The 19895-nt window shown below is 43.4% G+C and overlaps 1 protein-coding gene across 7 annotated transcripts in view; it reads right to left on the reverse strand.

The window, feature by feature from the left end:
- Positions 1-19895, reverse strand: part of ARHGEF12 (Rho guanine nucleotide exchange factor 12) — a 95895-nt gene that overhangs the window by 29737 nt on the left and 46263 nt on the right. For all 7 annotated transcript variants that reach the window (XM_083588302.1, XM_083588300.1, XM_083588299.1 and 4 more), the window contains 15 exons: positions 16358-16456; positions 14861-14910; positions 13930-13987; positions 12883-13061; positions 12269-12346; positions 11086-11205; positions 10465-10599; positions 7234-7305; positions 4764-4856; positions 3748-3858; positions 3392-3490; positions 1858-1900; positions 1467-1572; positions 471-608; positions 161-193 (listed from right to left, as the gene is read on the reverse strand). In XM_083588302.1, the coding sequence (XP_083444428.1) occupies positions 161-193; positions 471-608; positions 1467-1572; positions 1858-1900; positions 3392-3490; positions 3748-3858; positions 4764-4856; positions 7234-7305; positions 10465-10599; positions 11086-11205; positions 12269-12346; positions 12883-13061; positions 13930-13987; positions 14861-14910; positions 16358-16456 (1414 nt within the window). The remainder of the gene's footprint in view (positions 1-160; positions 194-470; positions 609-1466; positions 1573-1857; positions 1901-3391; positions 3491-3747; positions 3859-4763; positions 4857-7233; positions 7306-10464; positions 10600-11085; positions 11206-12268; positions 12347-12882; positions 13062-13929; positions 13988-14860; positions 14911-16357; positions 16457-19895) is intronic.

The raw sequence follows: 19895 nt of genomic DNA on the forward strand, positions 1-19895 counted from the left end.
ACAGTACTGAGTTTACTGTGTACTGCTTAGAACTTAGAAGTTAAATATGCCCACACAGCCAGCAGAGGGCTCTCTCCACCTGGTCACAACACAGACAACACTGAGCAGGATTGGGACAAAGGCACTACTAAAAACAACAGCTACGAAACTATTTGCTTACCTCTTCTCTTCTTCGATGGGTTGAGACGTCATCCTGCAAAGGAAAGTGGCAGAAGAAGCCAATTAGCAGTTGCATCATCATCCTGTTCTCTTTAATTCTGCCTGACAAATTCTGAATTACCTATCAGACCAAACTTTTACAGAATGGAATTCTTTTTGAGGTTCTGTGGGTCCTTTGAAAAATTGAGTCCTGGTTAGGACTAGATATGAGCCTTATTACAACAAAATGCAGCTGTGACAGACATCATCATCAAATTCCCTTTTCTGCTTATGGGAGCCAGAGATACCACATCCAACACACACACACTTACAGCACTTCTTCAATTTTGGTAATGATCTGCTCTGCACATGCTCTCTCCTTCTCCAGTGTGCTCCGGTCACGAAAACGTTCTGCATCCAGCTTGGCTAGCTCTCCTTCTGCCATGGTCAGCCCCATGCTGCGTTTCTGTCTGAATACAAAGGGGAACAGCAGCCTGAATGAAATTACTGGGAAGCAGAACTGAAGAAATGTACACCCATCACTCAGGGCAGCTAACATGTGCCCTCGGGGCATCGTAGCCAGTCATGCCACTATCAAGCTTATACCCTTGAGCAATCTGCTTCCAACAGACTGTACTTCACACTGCAGAAGGTGAAGCTAACAAGTACTTCAAAGTTGTAAGCTTGCAGTGCAGCAACCTTAACATGAAGCACTGATTTTTACACACAGTGACCAGCAAGTACTGGTGTAAACAATCTATGCTGAGAACAGGAACTGCTGGGTCACTGTGAAGTCAGTTGCTATGCCTGTGCCAGCCAGTTGGCTTCCCTGTCAGGCATGCACAGAATATTAATACCAGGCTAGAAGACCTGCTCATGAAACAGCAACAATAACTGCCTATCTTTCTTTAATGTCACAGAAATGAGTTTCTTGGACTCTGGAAGTTTCCCACACGGAGAATTTATCTCGACAAAAAGAAGTTCTGAATTTTGAAGAGGACTATTTTTTAAATAATAATAATAATTTTACAGTGATCCATTTCACTGAAAAGCAGAGATTTTCTCTTCCCAGGAAGGACTGACTCTATGGAGGTCAGCTGCTTGGCAGGGCAGCTGAGAAGAGCTAAACAGGAAAGGCTGAGGCCGCAACCCTTCCTACTGCTACTTCTGCTGCTGTGAAAGGGCAGAAGCCAAACCCTCTCCAAAAGGCTTCAATGCTTTGGCCTATGCTCTAGTCATCCCATACTGGGACCATGCCAGAAGGTCAGAAAGAAGATGCAAAATTACTCTTTGAAGCCAGCAGATAGCCACACAGAATCAATATATACCTAAAATCTTCAAGGTGCCTCTGGACTTCAGGAAAAACTTTATCTTGCATAGTTTGAATATAGTGGCGGTGCAATTCTTCAGGAATCAAGTCTAGCCTTCTCTTTTCTGCAGGTAAAAGGAAGAAATGTCAATCTGTTTCACTCAGAATGAAAGACTTCTCTGTGATTTTTTTTTTCTTGGGTTCTGCCCCATGGATTATCTTCCTGCCCAGTTACCAAAGGATTTAGCAGCCCACAGCAGGTCTGCATTACATAAACACCAATGCAATTTCTTTCTGTCTCCCAAATTCAGCTCTGTGATATCACAGGGAGTCTTGTGAGGACACAAAACCCCTTCAGTATAGGTGCTTATCAGAAAGCATTCTCAATACAAGATTTAAAATAATCTTACCTAGATCTGCAGAAATTTCTTCTGGGACTGGGACTTTCAGATTCTGCAACAATAAAAAGGTACAAGTAAAATCAATCAATCAGTCTAGGCACCTTCACATCCTCAGAGATGTCCTCCGACTGCACATCATCTCAGGGTGTGATTTAGATTTAGATTTAGATTTAGATTTAGATTTAGATTTAGATAAATTTATTGTCATTGTCCGTATATACACAGTATACACAACAACGAAAATCAAACAACCCCCCAAAGACCGGGTTCACATACACATTTACACGTATCTCCAACACTCTCATCCTATTCAGACATAATCTATAAAACATAACATAATCCAGAATATAACATAACCTATTTAAAGGCATAACATAACCTAAAACCTATCTCATTCCTTCCTACTCCCTGCTTGCTATTTCTTGCAACTGGCCCTGAGATCATTATTTAGTGCAATCAGAGCTCTTGGATAGAAACTATTCAGAAGGCGTGTGGTTCGTGTTTTCATTGTCCTATATCTTCTGCCCGAAGGCAACAGTTCAAAGAAGTTGTGAGCAGGATGGGTGGGATCTCTCAGGATATTGTGTGACTTCTTCAAAGTGCGAGACGTGAAGATCTCATCCAGGGTTGGTAGTTGGAGCCCAATAACATTCTGGGCAATTTTAATTATTCTCTGTAAAGCTTTTTTATCCGTTTCGGAGCTGCTCCCATACCACGATAATACACTATAGGTTAAGACACTCTCGATGGTACTGTGATAATAGGACAGAAGTAGGTGCTGAGATAGATTCAGTCCCCTGAGCATTCTCAGGAAATACAACCTCCCCTGCACCTTCCTCACAACCATATTAATATTTGCAGTCCATGAGAGGTCCTCAGAGATATAAATGCCCAGGTATTTAAAACTACCAACTGCATGCACGCACACACGCGCACACGCGCGCACACACACACACACACACACACACAGCATGAGGCATACAACCTTTTACTGTGTTGGGTCCCTTGATCAAGACTGTTATGAACTGGTTCACGCGTCACATTAGTTTTAAATTCACATTAAACTATGGTTTAATGTGAATAAGCTGTTATTGTGATGTGCCTTCCCTTCTACTGCTGCTGGGCTGCAGACCAAACAAACCAAGGTCTGCATTTTCCAAATAAACAACAAGCCAGATTCCGACACATTTCATCTGTGGCATGGCAGCTGCAGGAGAAGAGGGGGAGCACCGTGGAAACTTGTTTACAGTAAACCATAGTGTGTTTTAAACTTTGGTTTAATGTGAAATGTAAGCTGAGCAAAGATCCACATCTAAAAATTAATTAGTTGGTCTAAGAACTACATCTAAAAATTAATCTGCCTTGGAAATGTAAGGGACTCTGCCTATTCTGCCTCAATGTGAACATTTGGTTACAGAGCAATTATGATGATTTAAAGTTAAAACTTGCTCCCTGAGACCATCAAATCAAAGATCAGTAAAGCAAAATTAGTTGCAATTAGTAATACATATAGGAAGAATGGTATGCATGCTTTGGAACTTACTGCAGCTCGATCCAAGAAGAACTGGTTAAACTCACTAAAGACACGCCGAGTCTCTTTGGAGTTTGTTTGTTTGTACAGGTCCGCAAAAAGATAGCAAAGCTATGAGGAAAGAAAAGGATTTTTTAAAAGGATAGTCTAAAGGAGTTACAATTTCCTTCGAGAAACACAAGACTAACAGCAGCAGCCGAGTTGCTTTGAGCATTAACTTCATTTCTGAACTAAATTTAAAATCTGAAAATAAATAAGGGTTTTTCTTCCTGAACCCAGAAGGCTATAACTGCATGGAAATAGGTTAAATAGAAATTCAAAATCCATTAGATTCACAACATGAAACAACATCTAGAATGGCATCTTACCAATGAAGCAGGGTCAAACTGGGACACGACATGATGCAGGAAGACAGACAGGTGAGCAGGGCGAGATTTCAACAGCTCTATATTCTGGAAACAGCTGCACTGCCCATTGATCTGTACATACAGATGAGACAATATCAGAACCAGCATCTCCAAGATATCTGCCTCCTCCCTCCCTCATTTTGTTGATTCAGAAAAACTTGGCATAAGCTTGCTTCCTTTTCCTTCCACACCACCCTGCATTTTAACACAGTTTCTAAACACACATATTTAATCTCCTTATAAATCTCCAGTCAGTCAAAATACTTTGGAAGAGATGTGCTTATTTATTTATTTTAATGTAAATGCTAATTTTCATTCATATGATTACAAATATTAATGTGGTTCACATTATACATAAAACAGTTGAAATCAATAAATATCAACAGTGGAAACATCCAAATATATAATTTCAGGAACTAAAGCAGCCAGGACAAAAAAAAAGGGGGGGGGGATATCCTCCTCCATCTAAGGCACTCTCCAACAGGGCAAAGGATTATTTTGCTTTACTGCCAGTTTCATTCTAAAGGTGTAGACCATTATAACTGGTAGGTTCTGCAAAGCAATTATTACATTTTTATTATTATTATTATCAAGGTCCTGATGACCGGGAAAATCAAAAGCCACTATCCTACAGAAGGGAAGCAGGGTTAGAAATGACGACCCCAAGTCCCACCCCTCTTCTGTACCAGGACTAGAAAATTCAGTAAAGCCACTAAGTTAAGCATATTTACAAATTAGGATAGAAAAAATGGCTCCCACCCTATATCTTTTAAAACAAAAAAATCCCAATCAATTACTGCTGGCTGAGGTCAGCCTTTCAATGAATCCTCTAACAAGTTTAATAGAATTTTCCCAAGAGGGGCTCCTACCACCACCAAAACAAAATCATGCATGAACAAACCTGTCACTTAGCCATAGGGAAGCAATCACACCACAACCAGACTTTTACAATAGCAAGAGAACTGTTAAAAATTCACCTGCTCCTGTTCACCATCAAAGTCGTCATCTTCTGCTCCTATGATTGGAGGTGCAATACGACTGGAGGGACTTCCAATACTGGATTGAGAGTCCTAGCATTGACAAAGGAAGAAACAAATAATAATCCAAGGAACTGCTCTTTTGACGAATGTGGATAAAACAAGGGCGTTCTGTTTAGTATTTTTATTCAGCCGATTAGTTTAGGATAAAAACAAGAACCGGTGATGTTTGTTTGTTATAATAACACTACTTAATTTATCCACATCATGTATGCTGCAAGGGTCTTTCTAAAATTACACCGCACTGAAATTCAGCAGTCAGAATTATGTAGCACAGTTATGGAAAATGACGTTCTGTATAATTTATCCTCAAAAAAAGGTATTTGAGCCATTACCCATATTTATACATGTAGCAAGCACTGTATATGTGGTACATGGAGAATTATAGACCATTGTAAAGAACTACAGTGGAATATACGGGAAATATGTGTGAGAGATCAAGACATCATCAGGATCCTGCTTCTGTTCCACCTGGACTGACTCCTCTCAAACTAATAGGGTATCTTACATCAACTGCCCAACAGATCAGAACAGAACATGCTAATTCTTGCTTCAGCAGAGCTGGTTGTTTGCAGGATTTGTTTTCATTTTAAGTGAGCTGTTCTTGATGCAATGATATGCCTTACATCCTTGCCCAATCACAAAAGTCTTTGGAGAAGTCACTGTTAGTGGCCTATGACTTCAATGCATGGTGCTACCAGCCAACATCTATCTACCAGCTCAGTAACTCCATCCTGGCTCAGATCAGATCCCCTCACTGCTGAACTTCTGGTGTTTGATGAAGAACTTTTGTTATTGTTTATTGCTTAGATACTATGTTGTTAAGCACAATATAAATGGTTGCGATATAAATGAATGAATGAGTAGTATGTTTATAAAATGTTGTCAACCACTTTGCGGATTGCAGTAAAAAAAAGTGGGGTATAAACATAGAGGGAAAGCACAAATTATCTTCCTTAATGGCAAGGCAGAACTAACCCAAGCACTGCTAGAGTTTGCCCCTCAAGTTCAAGGGCACTCAAAGAAAAGGACAAAACACTTCAAACCCACATGCTGCAATCCTTGCTCATTAAGTTATATAATCCTTCTAACTAAGTACACAGAAGACATCCACATGGGCCCATAGCTGCTGTTCAATGCACAAACCAATAGCTGAGTCAGACCATTAATCTATCTAACCCAGCACTATCAATGAACTGGCAGCTGCTCTCATGAGGAAGCCGTGCTTTCTCATATCCTTTTAACTGAAAATGCTGAGGACTGAACCTAGGAATGTCTGCCTGTGCTCTGGCACAGACCTATTAGCCCCTCCCTTCAGGCTTGCATTGAGTGGCAATTCTCAATTGATTACAACAAGGGAGTTGCTCTGATAAATACAAAATCCTGGCTGGCACATTAGGAAGCATTCAACAAAAGACAATAAAATAAATGAATGAAATCTCTTGTTTCTTAACACAAATTTCTCAACAGCCTTGATTTCTATAAAGATGAATTTCTACAAAAAATGAATTCAAGCTTAAAGTGTCATCTGAAAAGACTGGAACCAATTCACATCTAAAGAATAAGGAAAATATAAGAATAACAGGGACTCTTGACAGTAAGGCTATACCAGAAATTGCTATCTAAATCTTCATGGATGCTGTGGTTGTTGTTGCCATTCCTCTGTCTTGAGAGGCAATGCAGTGCACCTCCAGGGGTGAAGTCAAACCGCTGCATTAGCAACACCAGAGGGATCTCCTTGGTGTCAAGCTTCAGTAGTGTGTATGGAGGTCCTCGGCTGCCCAGATGACAAGACCTCTCTCCTGTCATCACTAATGTGGTCCAAAGGAAAGCAGAGCAATACATCTGGCACCAGTCCTATTGCAGGAGCTGCCAGAAGGAGGCAACCAAGGTGCCATCCAACCAGCTTAGGGACTCTGCTCTGGATTTGTGTAGGGTTTACTCCTCAGCCTTTTCTTCTCTTGAATATATCCCGCAAGGCAGCAGAGGTTTAGGATAAGACTTTTCCTTCTCCTAGATAGGCTACTTTCCCAAGTTGATGAGCCCCACCTGCCCCTCACTTCCTTCTACAGCACATGCAAAAACCTTCTTGACTGTTGGACCCACTATTGGTCTCATCCACTCAATCCACCACTACCTGTCTTTGCATGTAACAGAAGTTCCTAACTCACTGAGAGTTTGAGACCCATCAGCTACCCTCGCCTGATTTAGCTGGCCAGTCATAGCAGTTTCCCAGGGTGTGGCCACTGTCACATGCTGACAGTTTCTAGGAGCCACTAGTGAAAGCTGAGTGCAGGGTGGGAACCAAAGGTGGACAAACAACCCCAGAAGGAGCCATACATATCCCATACTAGAGATACTACCCCTCCCCTAACACCTCATACACCCAAAATCTTTATCATACACTCACAGTATCTTGTGTCTCACTCTTCTCTGGGCTCTCGTCCAGATAGATTCGTTCCTTCAGGCCACCCCGGGGACTCTGGGAAGAACAAAGAGAGAAAGTTTTCTCAGTGCTTGCAGTATCAAAAAATGAGAACAAACAAGGAAGGACGATCCCATGACTCCTCCACTCACTTGTAAAGTATACACTAGAGCTAAAACAACATTAATGGGCACCACCAGCATCATATAGTGTATATGAGTAACCAAGTTCTAGATTCTTCTGCAATAAAGCAGAACTTGTTAACGCAGCATACAGAGGATGTTGAAGAATGGTATAGTATCCTCCCCGAGATACTGTTATCTCAAAATCATTTGGCCTTAAAATCTCATTGCGACATGAAAGAGAAACAAACTTAATTTTAGACATAGAGCCTTCATGATTTCTGGCTTGCTCCTCTTTTTAAACACTGTTTTCAAAAAAACCCAGCTTTCAATAAAACACAATCTTGCACAAGTCTACCAAGATGTAAGATCCACCTAGTTTTGCTGGATTTATTCCCAGCAAGTATAGGATTGTGGCCGAAAATGCACCTCAGTATTAAAAAGATAATCAAAGTGGCCAAATGATCCACTATTTAACTGCAATTGTTTATACAATGCTAATACTTCATCTTAACCATGAGAAGCCTACAATAAATTTTATGCAAATCTCTCTAAGAATTTTGCCTCCTTTGGAGGAAAGATATGCTGTGGTTTTGTTTTTTTTATGCCTAGGATCCCCATCCCACTTTTTATTAAATCCTCATTTTTCTCTCAAAATTATATTTACTAAAATGGTGTGCATGCACATGCACACACACTTACTTGAAAGTTTAGGTAAATAACTGTTCAACTACTTTCTTGGAGTAAGGAGAAGAGCCTCCATTTCTGGTAAATTCCAAACTGCAGTCATTTTTAAAGCTGGATTATGGGCCTAAATTGAGTCTTCATTCCTTCAACATGAAAATGCCCAGTGATACCAAAGGCTACCAAAACGTCACTTAATAGCAATCATGTTTCAAAAGTAAATGGAAAGGGAACATCAGCCTCCTTCCCAAAACAGCCGGTACAGAATTATAAACTTTAGACTCCCCCCCACCATTGCTTCCTGCTTATGAACTTTGTAGAAGTCATATAAATAGTATTTCCTATTTGTAACATGTACAACTTCTTTTAATAAAGAAAATCATAGCAGAATAATGTATGTACAGCCTAATATGAAAAGTGCATTTGTGTGTATATCAAGTATTGTTCTTTTTGTATGCATGCATAATAATTCATGAGGGACACGGGTGGCGCTGTGGGTTAAAACACAGATCCTAGGACTTGCCGATCAGAAGGTCAGCGGTTTGAATCCCCGGGACAGGGTGAGCTCCTGTTGCTCAGTCCCTGCTCCTGCCAATCTAGCAGTTCAAAAGCACGTCAAAGTGCAAGTAGATAAATAGGTACCGCTCTGGCGGGAAGGCAAATGGCGCTTCCGTGCCCTGCTCTGGTTCGCCAGAAGCGGCTTAGCCATGCTGGCCACATGACCTGGAATCTGTACGCCGGCTCCCTCGGCCAATAAAGCAAGATGAGCGCCACAACCCCAGAGTCAGTCACAACTGGACCTAATGGTCAGGGGTCCCTTTACCTTTACCTATAATAATACATTTACAAAAATAATTTTAAAACCTCTGCATGTGTTAAAGTCTGGTGTATGTACTTTGATTGCTGCCTCAGAGACAATCCTCTACATTTACAGTATGGAGATCTTGAGGGAATAGCTCATTCAAAATGGGTTGCTGTGTGCCTTCACAGCATGCAGCAATCAATCGTAATAAGTGTATTTTGCTTGGCAGTGGGGTGTCAGGGAAAAAATCACTCTGTTCTGCTCAGGTGAGGAAAAAAATGAAAGAGAGGTGTGGTGGTAAGAGACCACCCACTGAAATTCCACAAACATGGCAAGCAATCCACTGCCCCCCGCAATGAACTAATGAACTTCCACAGCAGCAATGACTGCAGATGATTAGGGCTATTTTTGCTTATCAGATTCTCTGCAGAAAAAGGAAATCTGGATTGAAGCTTAAAGGGGGTTGTACTGTGATGATGGCATTGTAAGAATGCTGGGGGTGGGCCTGGGTGTACAAACAGCAGCAACTCCACAAAAAACTCCTGTCTGAAAGCATTCCAAGTATACAGCTTCAAAGTACTTGCTTCTGCCAGGTTAGGAATCTAGGGTTCACATCTGTGTGGCACCATTTATAAACATATGCCAGTAATTAAAACTATCAAGTTTACAATAGTGTCACAGATTTTTAAAAGTCACTATTTAAAAAATTAGGTGATGGAGGGGAGGGGAGTGAGGTGACGTAAGACAGTCACTACCCAAAAGAGAAAATATCATTTAGTTCTCTTGCTTTAAACCTGGAGATATATTAACCTAGGCTAGTATGCAACTGTTTAGGTTGCCCTGAGCCCTACCCAAATATTTCAATTCACAAAAAAACAGTTGGAAAGGGACTAAGATGTCTGTGGTAGGAATCAAGCTCCTGCCCCTTCCCTTTAATGGCAAATTGCCCCTAAATTTTGAGTCATTCTAACCACAAAATGGCTTCTAACATGTTCTGAAAGGTACTGTTATTCCCCTTGGTTCTCTAGGAGAGGCCAGCACTGCTGTTCTCTGCACAGCAACTGGGTGCGTGCCAGGAAACCCCGGGCTTGAAAAATATGGCACTCCTTCTTCAGGCTGCCAATGAAGACTCACACAGCAGGCTTCCACACAACATTGGATTCTGTCCTCACACCTTTCTTTCTAAGTATGCAGACTAACAGCTTAAGCATCTGAAAGGTAGGAGAGGCAACAGGAAGAATACAGAAGCAGGAATTATTTGTGGGATCAAAACTGGGCTTGAAAAGGTGGGTTCAAATTCCTGCTAGGCCAGGAGGCTCACAGGGTCATCTTGGTCAAGTCACTCACTCAGTCAAACCCACCTCATAAGACTTTTTTTGCACATAAAGCCACCTGGCACTCTTTGGAGGAAGGCAGGAGAAAAAGGATAGAAACAGCAATTTTTAAGGGGGATGTCAAGTGACATGGACACTAAAACTATCACAACTCTTTCAAACTGGGTCTCACTTGCTTCTATCAGAAGAGGATTGGTTGCCTTCCAAATACAAGATACTGGCCATGACAAACCTCACTAATCAAGTCACATGTTGCTTCAAGCAAAGTGCTCACCTCAGCTGTGTCACTATTTAACTGGGAGCCATCACCAAAACTGCAGTCTCCTTTGTTCAGCCCATCCCCACTCTCAGTCTCTACCTCGCTGATCTGCAATGACTCTGCCACAGACTTGGAAGATAAAACTCCATCCTGTAAATAGACAGACAGGGGTAAGAAACACCAAGCACCCTATATAGTGATGTTTTAACAAAAATTTTAAAAGAGTGAGCTATATCAGAAGAGGGACATGTAAAATTTTGCAGGTCCCTGATGAGAACTATGTAAAACAAATCTTGGCCTCTAATTTAAGGGATCCCCAAAACTTTACAAAACGGCCAGGCATCTGCATACAGCTATATTTAACCCTACTAAACCATTTGAACAAGGTATGCGTGTAATTACTCATAAAAAGGCTTTAAATCCTCTGTATAATGATCTCCTCATCAATCATCAGTTTCTATGAGCTCAATCAGAAATGAGACCAAGCTTTAACTTGTGTGTACTTTAATTTACTGCACTCAGAGAACACTGCAAGCTTGTGCAAACCGGCACAGACAGAGCTGGGAACAGTTTCCTCCTCCCACACAACATTCCCTTCTAGGATAGTCTGATCAAGACTGCAAGCATTCCCATTACCTGAATAGAGCCTGTTGCCTTGGACAACTGTTCCTGCAGCTGAGGGATGTGCTTCTTCGCTTCCTGGATCTCCTTGAGCAGTTTTGGAGTGGGAGTGCGGCCGTAATCTTCTTGCAAGGACTAAAACAATTTAAAGATTTGGAGAATCATTCCATCATTATGATCCCCTGGTTTTATTTACAGGCCAAGTTTCAAATACTAATTAAGCCACGTTTTCAGCAACCCACCTTATTCTTGTGACTGTAATTTGTTTTACACTGTTTTTTTAATATTGAATGTTAAATTGTAAGAAATAAAAATAAATAAATACTATTCCTACTAATGAAGTCAGTTCAGTGAGAGAATGTCGGAGACAAAAAGGGCTGAAGGTCACTGGGAGGCCACAGACAAGGACTCCTCAGCCTTGTAAAGATAAATTAGTTTGAATTGGTGAAGTGCTCTGTAGTCTACAAAAATGTGCCAGATATAAAATTACTAAAAATTGTATATATACACACACATAGTTCTGCAATTACACTGAAGACTAAAAACAACTCTATACAGGTTTCTATAGCCATTTGTCCCCTTTCCCTCCATATTAGCAACCAATGATTCAAGTTAATGCAATGGCTGGGATAAGGAGGCAATGTGCCTCCCAAATCTGAAAATTAACTCGAAACATTGCCTAAGAATAGTAAACTGCACTAATATTCATTTCCAGAGGTTCTATGACTTTTTGTTTCTCTAAGGCAGGTGTTGGCAAGGTTTACCTCACCTGGGCCGGTTCACTCCAGTGGCGATCCCTCCGTGAGCCGGATCGTGTGCGCGCATGCCCCCGCAATTTCGGGCCTCTGTGTTGACGTGATTTCCGGCACCACGGTAGCGAGTACCCATGCCGTGCTGTGCCGGTTTAGCACAGCGCGCGGGGACTCGCCAAGCAGGCAGCTCGGTTTGGGGGCAGCTCATGGGCCCGTTAAACGACCCCCCCCCCCGCTTGTGGCCCATGGACCTTAGGTTGCTGACCCCTGCTCTAAGGCAACATGAAGATGCCTGCCTGAGAAACATTCAATGCAGACTTAATCTTAGAGCTTTCTAGTATACAGTCATTCATGCATTGTGCTTGGGATTCAGGTGTTAAACCAGGTTAAATCGCCAATTTAGGAAGCAGCATTCTTTTTCTCTCCAAAAGATTTCTCTTTGGTACCTGTAGCCTCTCCTGCTCCTTCTGAAGCATCTTCCTCAAAATCTCCACCTTCTGGCTATGAACAATATTATTTTCCTCCTGATAAGAAGAGAAGGCAAAACATAATTACAAGGCAAGTTCAACTGTTCTCAAATAGATCTTCTACAAAGTATTCTAAATTGCTCACAGTATGTTAAAACACATTATAAGTTATCCATACTTATTTTTGTATTTAAGACAACACAATCACTGGGCTAATTTTATTTCTTAGCAGGGACATGTTTGTTGCATTTTCATTATCATGTGATCCTCTCTCCTTGCCTTCAGCAGAGAATCAAATTTATGGATGACAGATGGGCTGGATAAAATACTATTTCAAGCAGCAGCATAACAGATCAACAGCAGTGCCACCCACTGCTATCCCAATTCTGCCTCTTTCTCATGCCTCCATATAAATACAACAATTTGAGTTCTGTGGCAATATGGCTAGGCAGAGAAATATATATTGTAGCAGACTAATCAGATGTATCACAGGACTTAAGACTTTATTACCATTAGAGTGGTTGGGGCAGGACAAAGGACATTTTCATACCACATAGTGTAACCCACTTCTCCCCAAACCTGCTAGATCTTACCCCCATCAACACCGGGCTGGTAATTCTCTCTGTGTTTCCAGATGTTCCAGGTGAGTGTGGAGATGTCATGATGGGAGACATATGTCCAAATGCTACTGGATCCATCTCAGAATCAGCCAGTGGAATCTGGGGCGACCCAGGTGGGCGCCCTTGCACAGTGAGTGCTACATAGGAGCCCGCTGCAGAGAAAGGACAAAATCCCATTTATTTTTGGTCTTGTGACCGGAGAGGAAAAAGTCTATCCATTCAGAAAACCAACTTCTCACGCTAAGATACCTGCCAAGGCTACTAACTGAGAGAACACATGCAAGCAAGCAAAACCCACTTTAGCCATTAAGTATCAACCCAGGATTCCTAAAGTGTGATGCTTGTCAGGGTATTGTGTACATTAGAAAAGGTGCAACAGAGGAAGCAGATTCCTTCTGTTTACTCAAGCAACCACCACATGTATACTTATGGCACTGGAGCACCACACAATGTGTGCAGTACCACAGGAGCAGAGGAAGCACAGAGTTGTCCTGGGCCAAATAATCCCTGATTAAAGAAGTTGGTCATATGATCATTCCACCTGCTTCAGCTATAGTGCAGAGAATCAAGACAACTAAGCATGACAAGCACAGGTTTAATATCAACTGAATAATGTTGACAAGATGAAGAATTAAATGTGAAGGACTGTCAGATAAGCAACTTTTTCCCTAGCTTTTAACATAACAAGCAGCGGAAGTCACCTGCTAGTCAAATAGGTTTAACTGTCTCATAGACTGTGAGAGTTTTTAAAAAATATTTTTTATTATATATTAAAAATTTTATACCGCCCTATACCCGCAGGTCTCAAGGTTCATACCCACAGGTTCATAGCTTTCCAAATTATGCCAGATTCCATTTAATACTATGATCCTGAAATGCACCCCAATGCCTTCATACAGTAATAGAGCAGTATCATGGCTAGAATCCCATTACAAACTGTCCCCTGGCTCAACTCGGACAATTCAACCTCCATGATTCAGCCCAGGGAGAACAATAGCAGTTTGTCCTTAGTTTACTCACACTTTATCAGCTTCACCACCTCCAAATGGTTTGAGTGAGTTACCAGAGTCCCATTCACCTAGGAAGAGGTAATAGCTGTGTGAATTTGTGTTTTCAATTGTACATGACACAGGTCTTCCATGCTACAAAGCTAAACAGATTTTACTTCCTTCATGCCTTTTAACAGGAACTATGCTCCAACAGCATGATAGACAAGAATGCCCTGAAATATCGAACTAAAACAGTAGAAGATTTTCATCACAGGCATCAGACATACAATTTAACAACAGATAAAACCTTTGGAGTCATACTCTTAGATTGTTTTAGAGCCAAATATTCACTTAGCCAGTGTGGTGTAGTGGTTAAGAGCGGTAGACTCATAATCTGGGGAACTGGGTTCGCGTCTCCGCTCCTCCACATGCAGCTGCTGGGTGACCTTGGGCTAGTTACACTTCTTTGAAGTCTCTCAGCCCCACTCACCTCACAGAGTGTTTGTTGTGGGGGAGGAAGGGAAAGGAGATTGCTGGCCGCTTTGAGACTCCTTTGGGTAGTGATAAAGCGGGATATCAAATCCAAATCCAAACTTGCTTGTGATTTTGATGGAGGACTGTATGAGAAACTGAAGTGAATTCTGGCTCTGCCCTCCTCTACACACACATACAAACACCAACTCTATGCTTAAAGACCTTTTTGTAGACATGAAATTGAAGCCTTGTGCAATGTACATCAGCTTATAAAGCAAGGTTATGAAACTAGAGTGCTGTACAAAAAAAAAGCATCTGGCAAAAAAATACCTCTTGCTCATTGCCAATTCTAAATATAGAAAAACACACAGTGTCTCAAATGTTCCTGGGAGGTAGATTTTGGCAAAACACTGTGATGACGACCACGGAAGCATTCTTGTCACTCTCCAGCAGCAATTTACTCTTCTAATGACACTAAATGTTCTCACCTTAATAATTCGGTCACCAGTTTGAACCCCAGCCCGCATGGCTGCTCCATCTAAAAGGAAAAATCAGCCATTTAGAACTCAACACATTTTTGTTCCCAGTGTTCTTCTACTTTAGTGTCCAAGCCAAATACACCTTTCCCTTTCTGTAAAGACTATGTATGCCAGTGGTGTCGAAACTTTTTTCAAAGAGGGCCAGATTTGATGAAGTGAAGGGCCATGAGGGCCAACCAAAGTTGTTGAGCTTTTTTAAGGATTGGAGTTGTTGAGCTTCTTTTATGATTGGAGTTGTTGAGGTTTTTTTAGGATTTTACCCCAGGAAATAAACTGCCGCAGGGGCTGGATTTAAACAACTGGAGGGCTGGATTAGGCCCCCAAAATGGACTTTGGACATGCCTGATGTATGCTGTTCCAATGGCACATGTTGTCCCCTACTGCAGACCATGCCAGACCACCACCAGCATGAGCCACAAAACCTGCTTTGCTGGATTTCATAAGGAGGAAAAGGACAGTCCACTTGTCTACCTCCCTCCCTCCCTGCTTCTGTTTTGGGCCAAAATATACAATGTGGGAGGTTACCATGCAGCTGCATCCAAGTCTTTATTCTGCCTTACAGAAGGAAGACCTTTGCAACCTACCATTCCAAGAGCCCATATATTCTAGGAAACTGATGTGATTGGTTGCAAGTAGAGCCATAACTAATTAATTTCCTTCATAGCAAAGACAATGAAGCACTTCTTTCAATTCAGTCTCTAGAGTTGCACTAGTCTCCCATTATGCAATAAAGCAAGGCTTTATCCTCATGTAGGCCTCTATCGACTACAGACTAACTACTGGACTGTATTTTTGTCTCTAGCATACTTATGATCACTTCATAAGAGATTTATATACTTGGCAGAATACCCAAATACAAATTCTATGTACTGAATGTCAAATGTGGAACATCCTCTTTTTCTATGCTTGTCCTTTTAAAATATATATATATATATATACAGGATTCACAATCGAAATACACAGAATGCTATTTTCTACATGGGTATTGTTCCTCAAACACAAAAATTCATATGAAAACTTAGTGCCCTTTTGCATGTTACAATTTTAGTGGATACGCAATACAATATTTGACCTATTTGCACATCTGTAATGTGAAACAAAACAATCATGTTCATTTTACCTGTACACTACAAAAATAAACTGCTAATAACAAGGGTCAATGGAAGCTCTCTTTGCCATGTTTCTGAATGCATTGTAATGTGAAACATGCATATTCATGTTTCACACTACAAGGTAAAAGCCAGGCATAGGCAAACTCCGGCCCTCCAGATGTTTGAGACTACAATTCCCATCATCCCTAGCTAACAGGACCAGTGGTCAGGGATGATGGGAATTGTAGTCCCAGACATCTGGAGGGCCGGAGTTTGCCTATGCCTGGTACAAGCAGACACACATGTATTCACTACAACTGTAATACATGGAATTGCCCTGAATAAGCATCATCACCTTCTTTGACGGACTGCACAAAGACAGGATTGTCTCCACTGACGGTCAACCCAAATCCATTTTCATCCCGCTGGATAATAACACAACGCTGGACAAGACCTGCATAAGAAAAAAATGAAAGAGAAACAATATAGGCATCAAGCCAGAACCTCGTTTTGGTAAGCGATAATTGCAACCTACAGAATGTGTGCAAAAGGGAAGCTGCAGGGTGGACATGGAAGGAGGAAAAAAAACAACAATGGGAGAGCAGGTCATAAGCAAGGTAATTACTACAGCAGGTTGGCCATGCTTACAACATTGATTGCATGACACAGAGGTATAGTAAAGAAAGGTAAAGTACACTGGCACATCAGCCACATCTTCAACTAACAATAACCTTTAGAGAACAGGGCTAATAATAATAATAATAATAATAAATTTTATTTATATCCCGCCCTCCCCAGCCGAAGCCGGGCTCAGGGCGGCTAACAACAATCAAATAATCAAACAATCAAATAATCCAACATTCTAAAAATATTTCATTATAAAAAATAATTAAAATCAAGTTGATGGCAACCATTAAGCAAAATTCTGTGCAGGTTGCCAGAGGAGGGAGTCAGGCTGCGCCCTGACCAAAGGCCTGGTGGAACAACTCTGTCTTGCAGGCCCTGCGGAAAGATGTCAGGTCCCGCAGGGCCCTAGTCTCTTGTGACAGAGCGTTCCACCAGATTGGAGCCGCAGCCGAGAAGGCCCTGGCTCTAGTTGAGGCCAGCCTAACCTCTCTGAGGCCTGGGACCTTCAGGATGTTTTTATTTGCAGACCGTAGGTTTCTCTGTGGGGCATACCAGGAGAGGCAGTCCCGTAGGTACGAGGGTCCTAGGCCGTATAGGGCTTTAAAGGTTAAAACCAGCACCTTAAACCTGATCCTGTACTCCACCGGGAGCCAGTGCAGCTGGTATAGTACCGGATGAATGTGGTCTCGCAGCGAAGACCCCATAAGGAGTCTCGCTGCGACATTCTGCACCCGCTGGAGTTTCTGGGTCAGTCTCAAGGGCAGCCCCACGTAGAGCGAGTTACAATAATCCAGTCTGGAGGTGACCGTCGCATGGATCACAGTGGCTAGGTCAGGGCGAGAGAGATAAGGGGCCAACTGCTTAGCTTGGCGGAGATGAAAAAATGCCGCCATTGTTATAGCTGTAATCTGCGCCTCCATAGAGAGGGAGGTATCGAAGATTACACCCAAACTCTTAACAGACGGTGCTGGCACTAATTGCACCCCCGCAAGAGATGGGAGTTGCCCCCTCAATCCCATATCGTCCCGTCCCAGCCAGAGGACCTCTGTCTTCGAAGGATTTAACTTCAACCGGCTCCCACGTAACCATCCAGCCACAGCTTCCAGACATCTGGTCAGTGTGTCTGGGGCCGAGTCAGGATGGCCATCCATCAACAGATAGAGTTGGGTGTCATCGGCATACTGATGGCAACCCAGCCCAAAACTCCGAACAAGCTGGGTGAGGGGGCGCATAAAGATGTTAAAAAGCATTGGGGAGAGAATCGCACCCTGAGGCACTCCACACACCAAGGAGTGGCGCGATGACAATTCCCCCCCCCCAAGCGCCACCCTCTGTCCCCGACCAGAGAGAAACGAGCGCAGCCATTGGAGGACTGTGCCCTGGATCCCCACGTCGGCAAGGCGATGGTCTAGGAGTTCGTGATCGACCATGTCGAAGGCTGCTGACAGGTCTAGAAGAATCAGCAGCCCCGACCCGCCTCGATCCAGCTGCCTGCGGAGATCATCTGTTAGGGCGACCAGAGCCGTCTCGGTCCCATGACCAGCGCGGAAGCCGGACTGGAATGGATCGAGAGCCGATGTTTCATCCAGAAACCTACCAAGCTGTTCAGCAACCGCTCTCTCAATCACCTTACCCAGGAATGGAAGATTTGAAACCGGGTGATAATTGGATAGATCTAAGGGATCTAATGATGTTTTCTTTAAGAGCGGACGCACCACTGCCTCCTTCAGTTCCCCTGGGAATATCCCGGTGCCAAGGGACAAATTGATGATATCCCCCAGGGGGGCCCGCACCTCGTCTGGACACGCTCTAATCAGCCATGATGGGCACGGGTCAAGAGGACAGGTGGTGGGCTTTCCAGCTTGGAGGAGTCTGCCCACATCAGCTGGAGATATCCGGTCAAAGTGGTCCAATACTGGACCCGAGGACAGTCGAGGGGCCTCCAGTTCATTTATTGTATCCAAATTGGCAGGAAGGTCATGGCGGAGCAACAGGACCTTCTCCACAAAGAAGCTCGCAAATGACTCACAGCTATGTGTCAGATTGTTATTTAAATTTGGCTGTCCTTCAAGGGACGTTAAAGACCTAATTATACTAAATAATTGCGCCGGGCGAGAGCTAGCGGATGCAATGGAGGCCGAGAAGTAAGACTTCTTAGCGGCCTTCACTGCCATCTCATAGGTTTTCATAAAAACCCTATAAGATGTTCTTGAGGCTCCGTCACGGGCACCCCGCCATACTCGCTCTAGCCGTCTGAGATCCCGCTTCATTTTCCGAAGCTCCTCGGTAAACCAGGGAGCCCAGTTTCTGCAGGGTCGCAGAGGGCGCTTAGGTGTGATCTCATCGATGGCTGCCAGGAGCTGGGTATTCCAGCCCTTAACAAGCTCAGTCAATGAGTCGCCAGGGGGAGCAAGGTCCCACAAGGCTTGACGGAATCTATCAGGGTCCATCAGCCTCTGCGGGCAAGCCCAAATCGGCTCGCCATCTAAGCAGGGTGGGGGTGGAAAGTCAATCCTGGCTTTCAGAGCGTAGTGATCAGACCATGGCACCTTCATCAAAGGAGACATGATCACATCTATACCGGCGCCAAAGATCAAATCCAGCGTGTGGCCTGCTTGATGTGTGGGGCCTGAAACAAACTGGGAGAGCCCTAGTGTCGCCATGGAAGACACCAGGTCCAGAGCCTGTGAGGAGCAGCATGGATGTTGAAGTCCCCCAATACCAATAGGTTAGGGAACTCCAAGGCCCAGCCAGCCACCGCCTCCAGCAGGCCTGCCAGGGTGGCTGCTGGTGCGCTAGGTGGCCAGTACACCAGCCAGACAGCCAAGCTCACCTCAGAACCCCACACTAGGCCAACACATTCAATGCCGGGGATCAATGGCGATGGTAGAGCCCTGAAAGAACAATCTTCCCGGATTAATAATGCCACCCCTCCCCCCCAGCCCACAGTCCGTGACTGGTGGAGGACGGAGAAACCCGGGGGCGCCATCTCTCGTAAGGTAACAGTTTCCCCTTCGCGCACCCAGGTCTCCGTCACACAAGCCAGAGCGACCCCCTGCGAGGTAAAGAAATCTCGCAGGGTGGCGGTTTTGTTGCCTATAGACCTGGCATTGCACAACACCAATGAAGGAGGTGAGTAATCCTTGCTCACCCTACCCTCGTCCCTCGGGATGGGGCGCAGATTGGAAGGGGTACGAGCATATCTGTATCTCGATCCCCTTCGCCTATAACATCTGCCCCCACCGCCACACCTCCCTCGCCCCTCC

The sequence above is a fragment of the Podarcis filfolensis genome, assembly GCF_964270895.1.
Source record: "Podarcis filfolensis genome assembly, chromosome: 15".
Taxonomy (NCBI): domain Eukaryota; kingdom Metazoa; phylum Chordata; class Lepidosauria; order Squamata; family Lacertidae; genus Podarcis; species Podarcis filfolensis.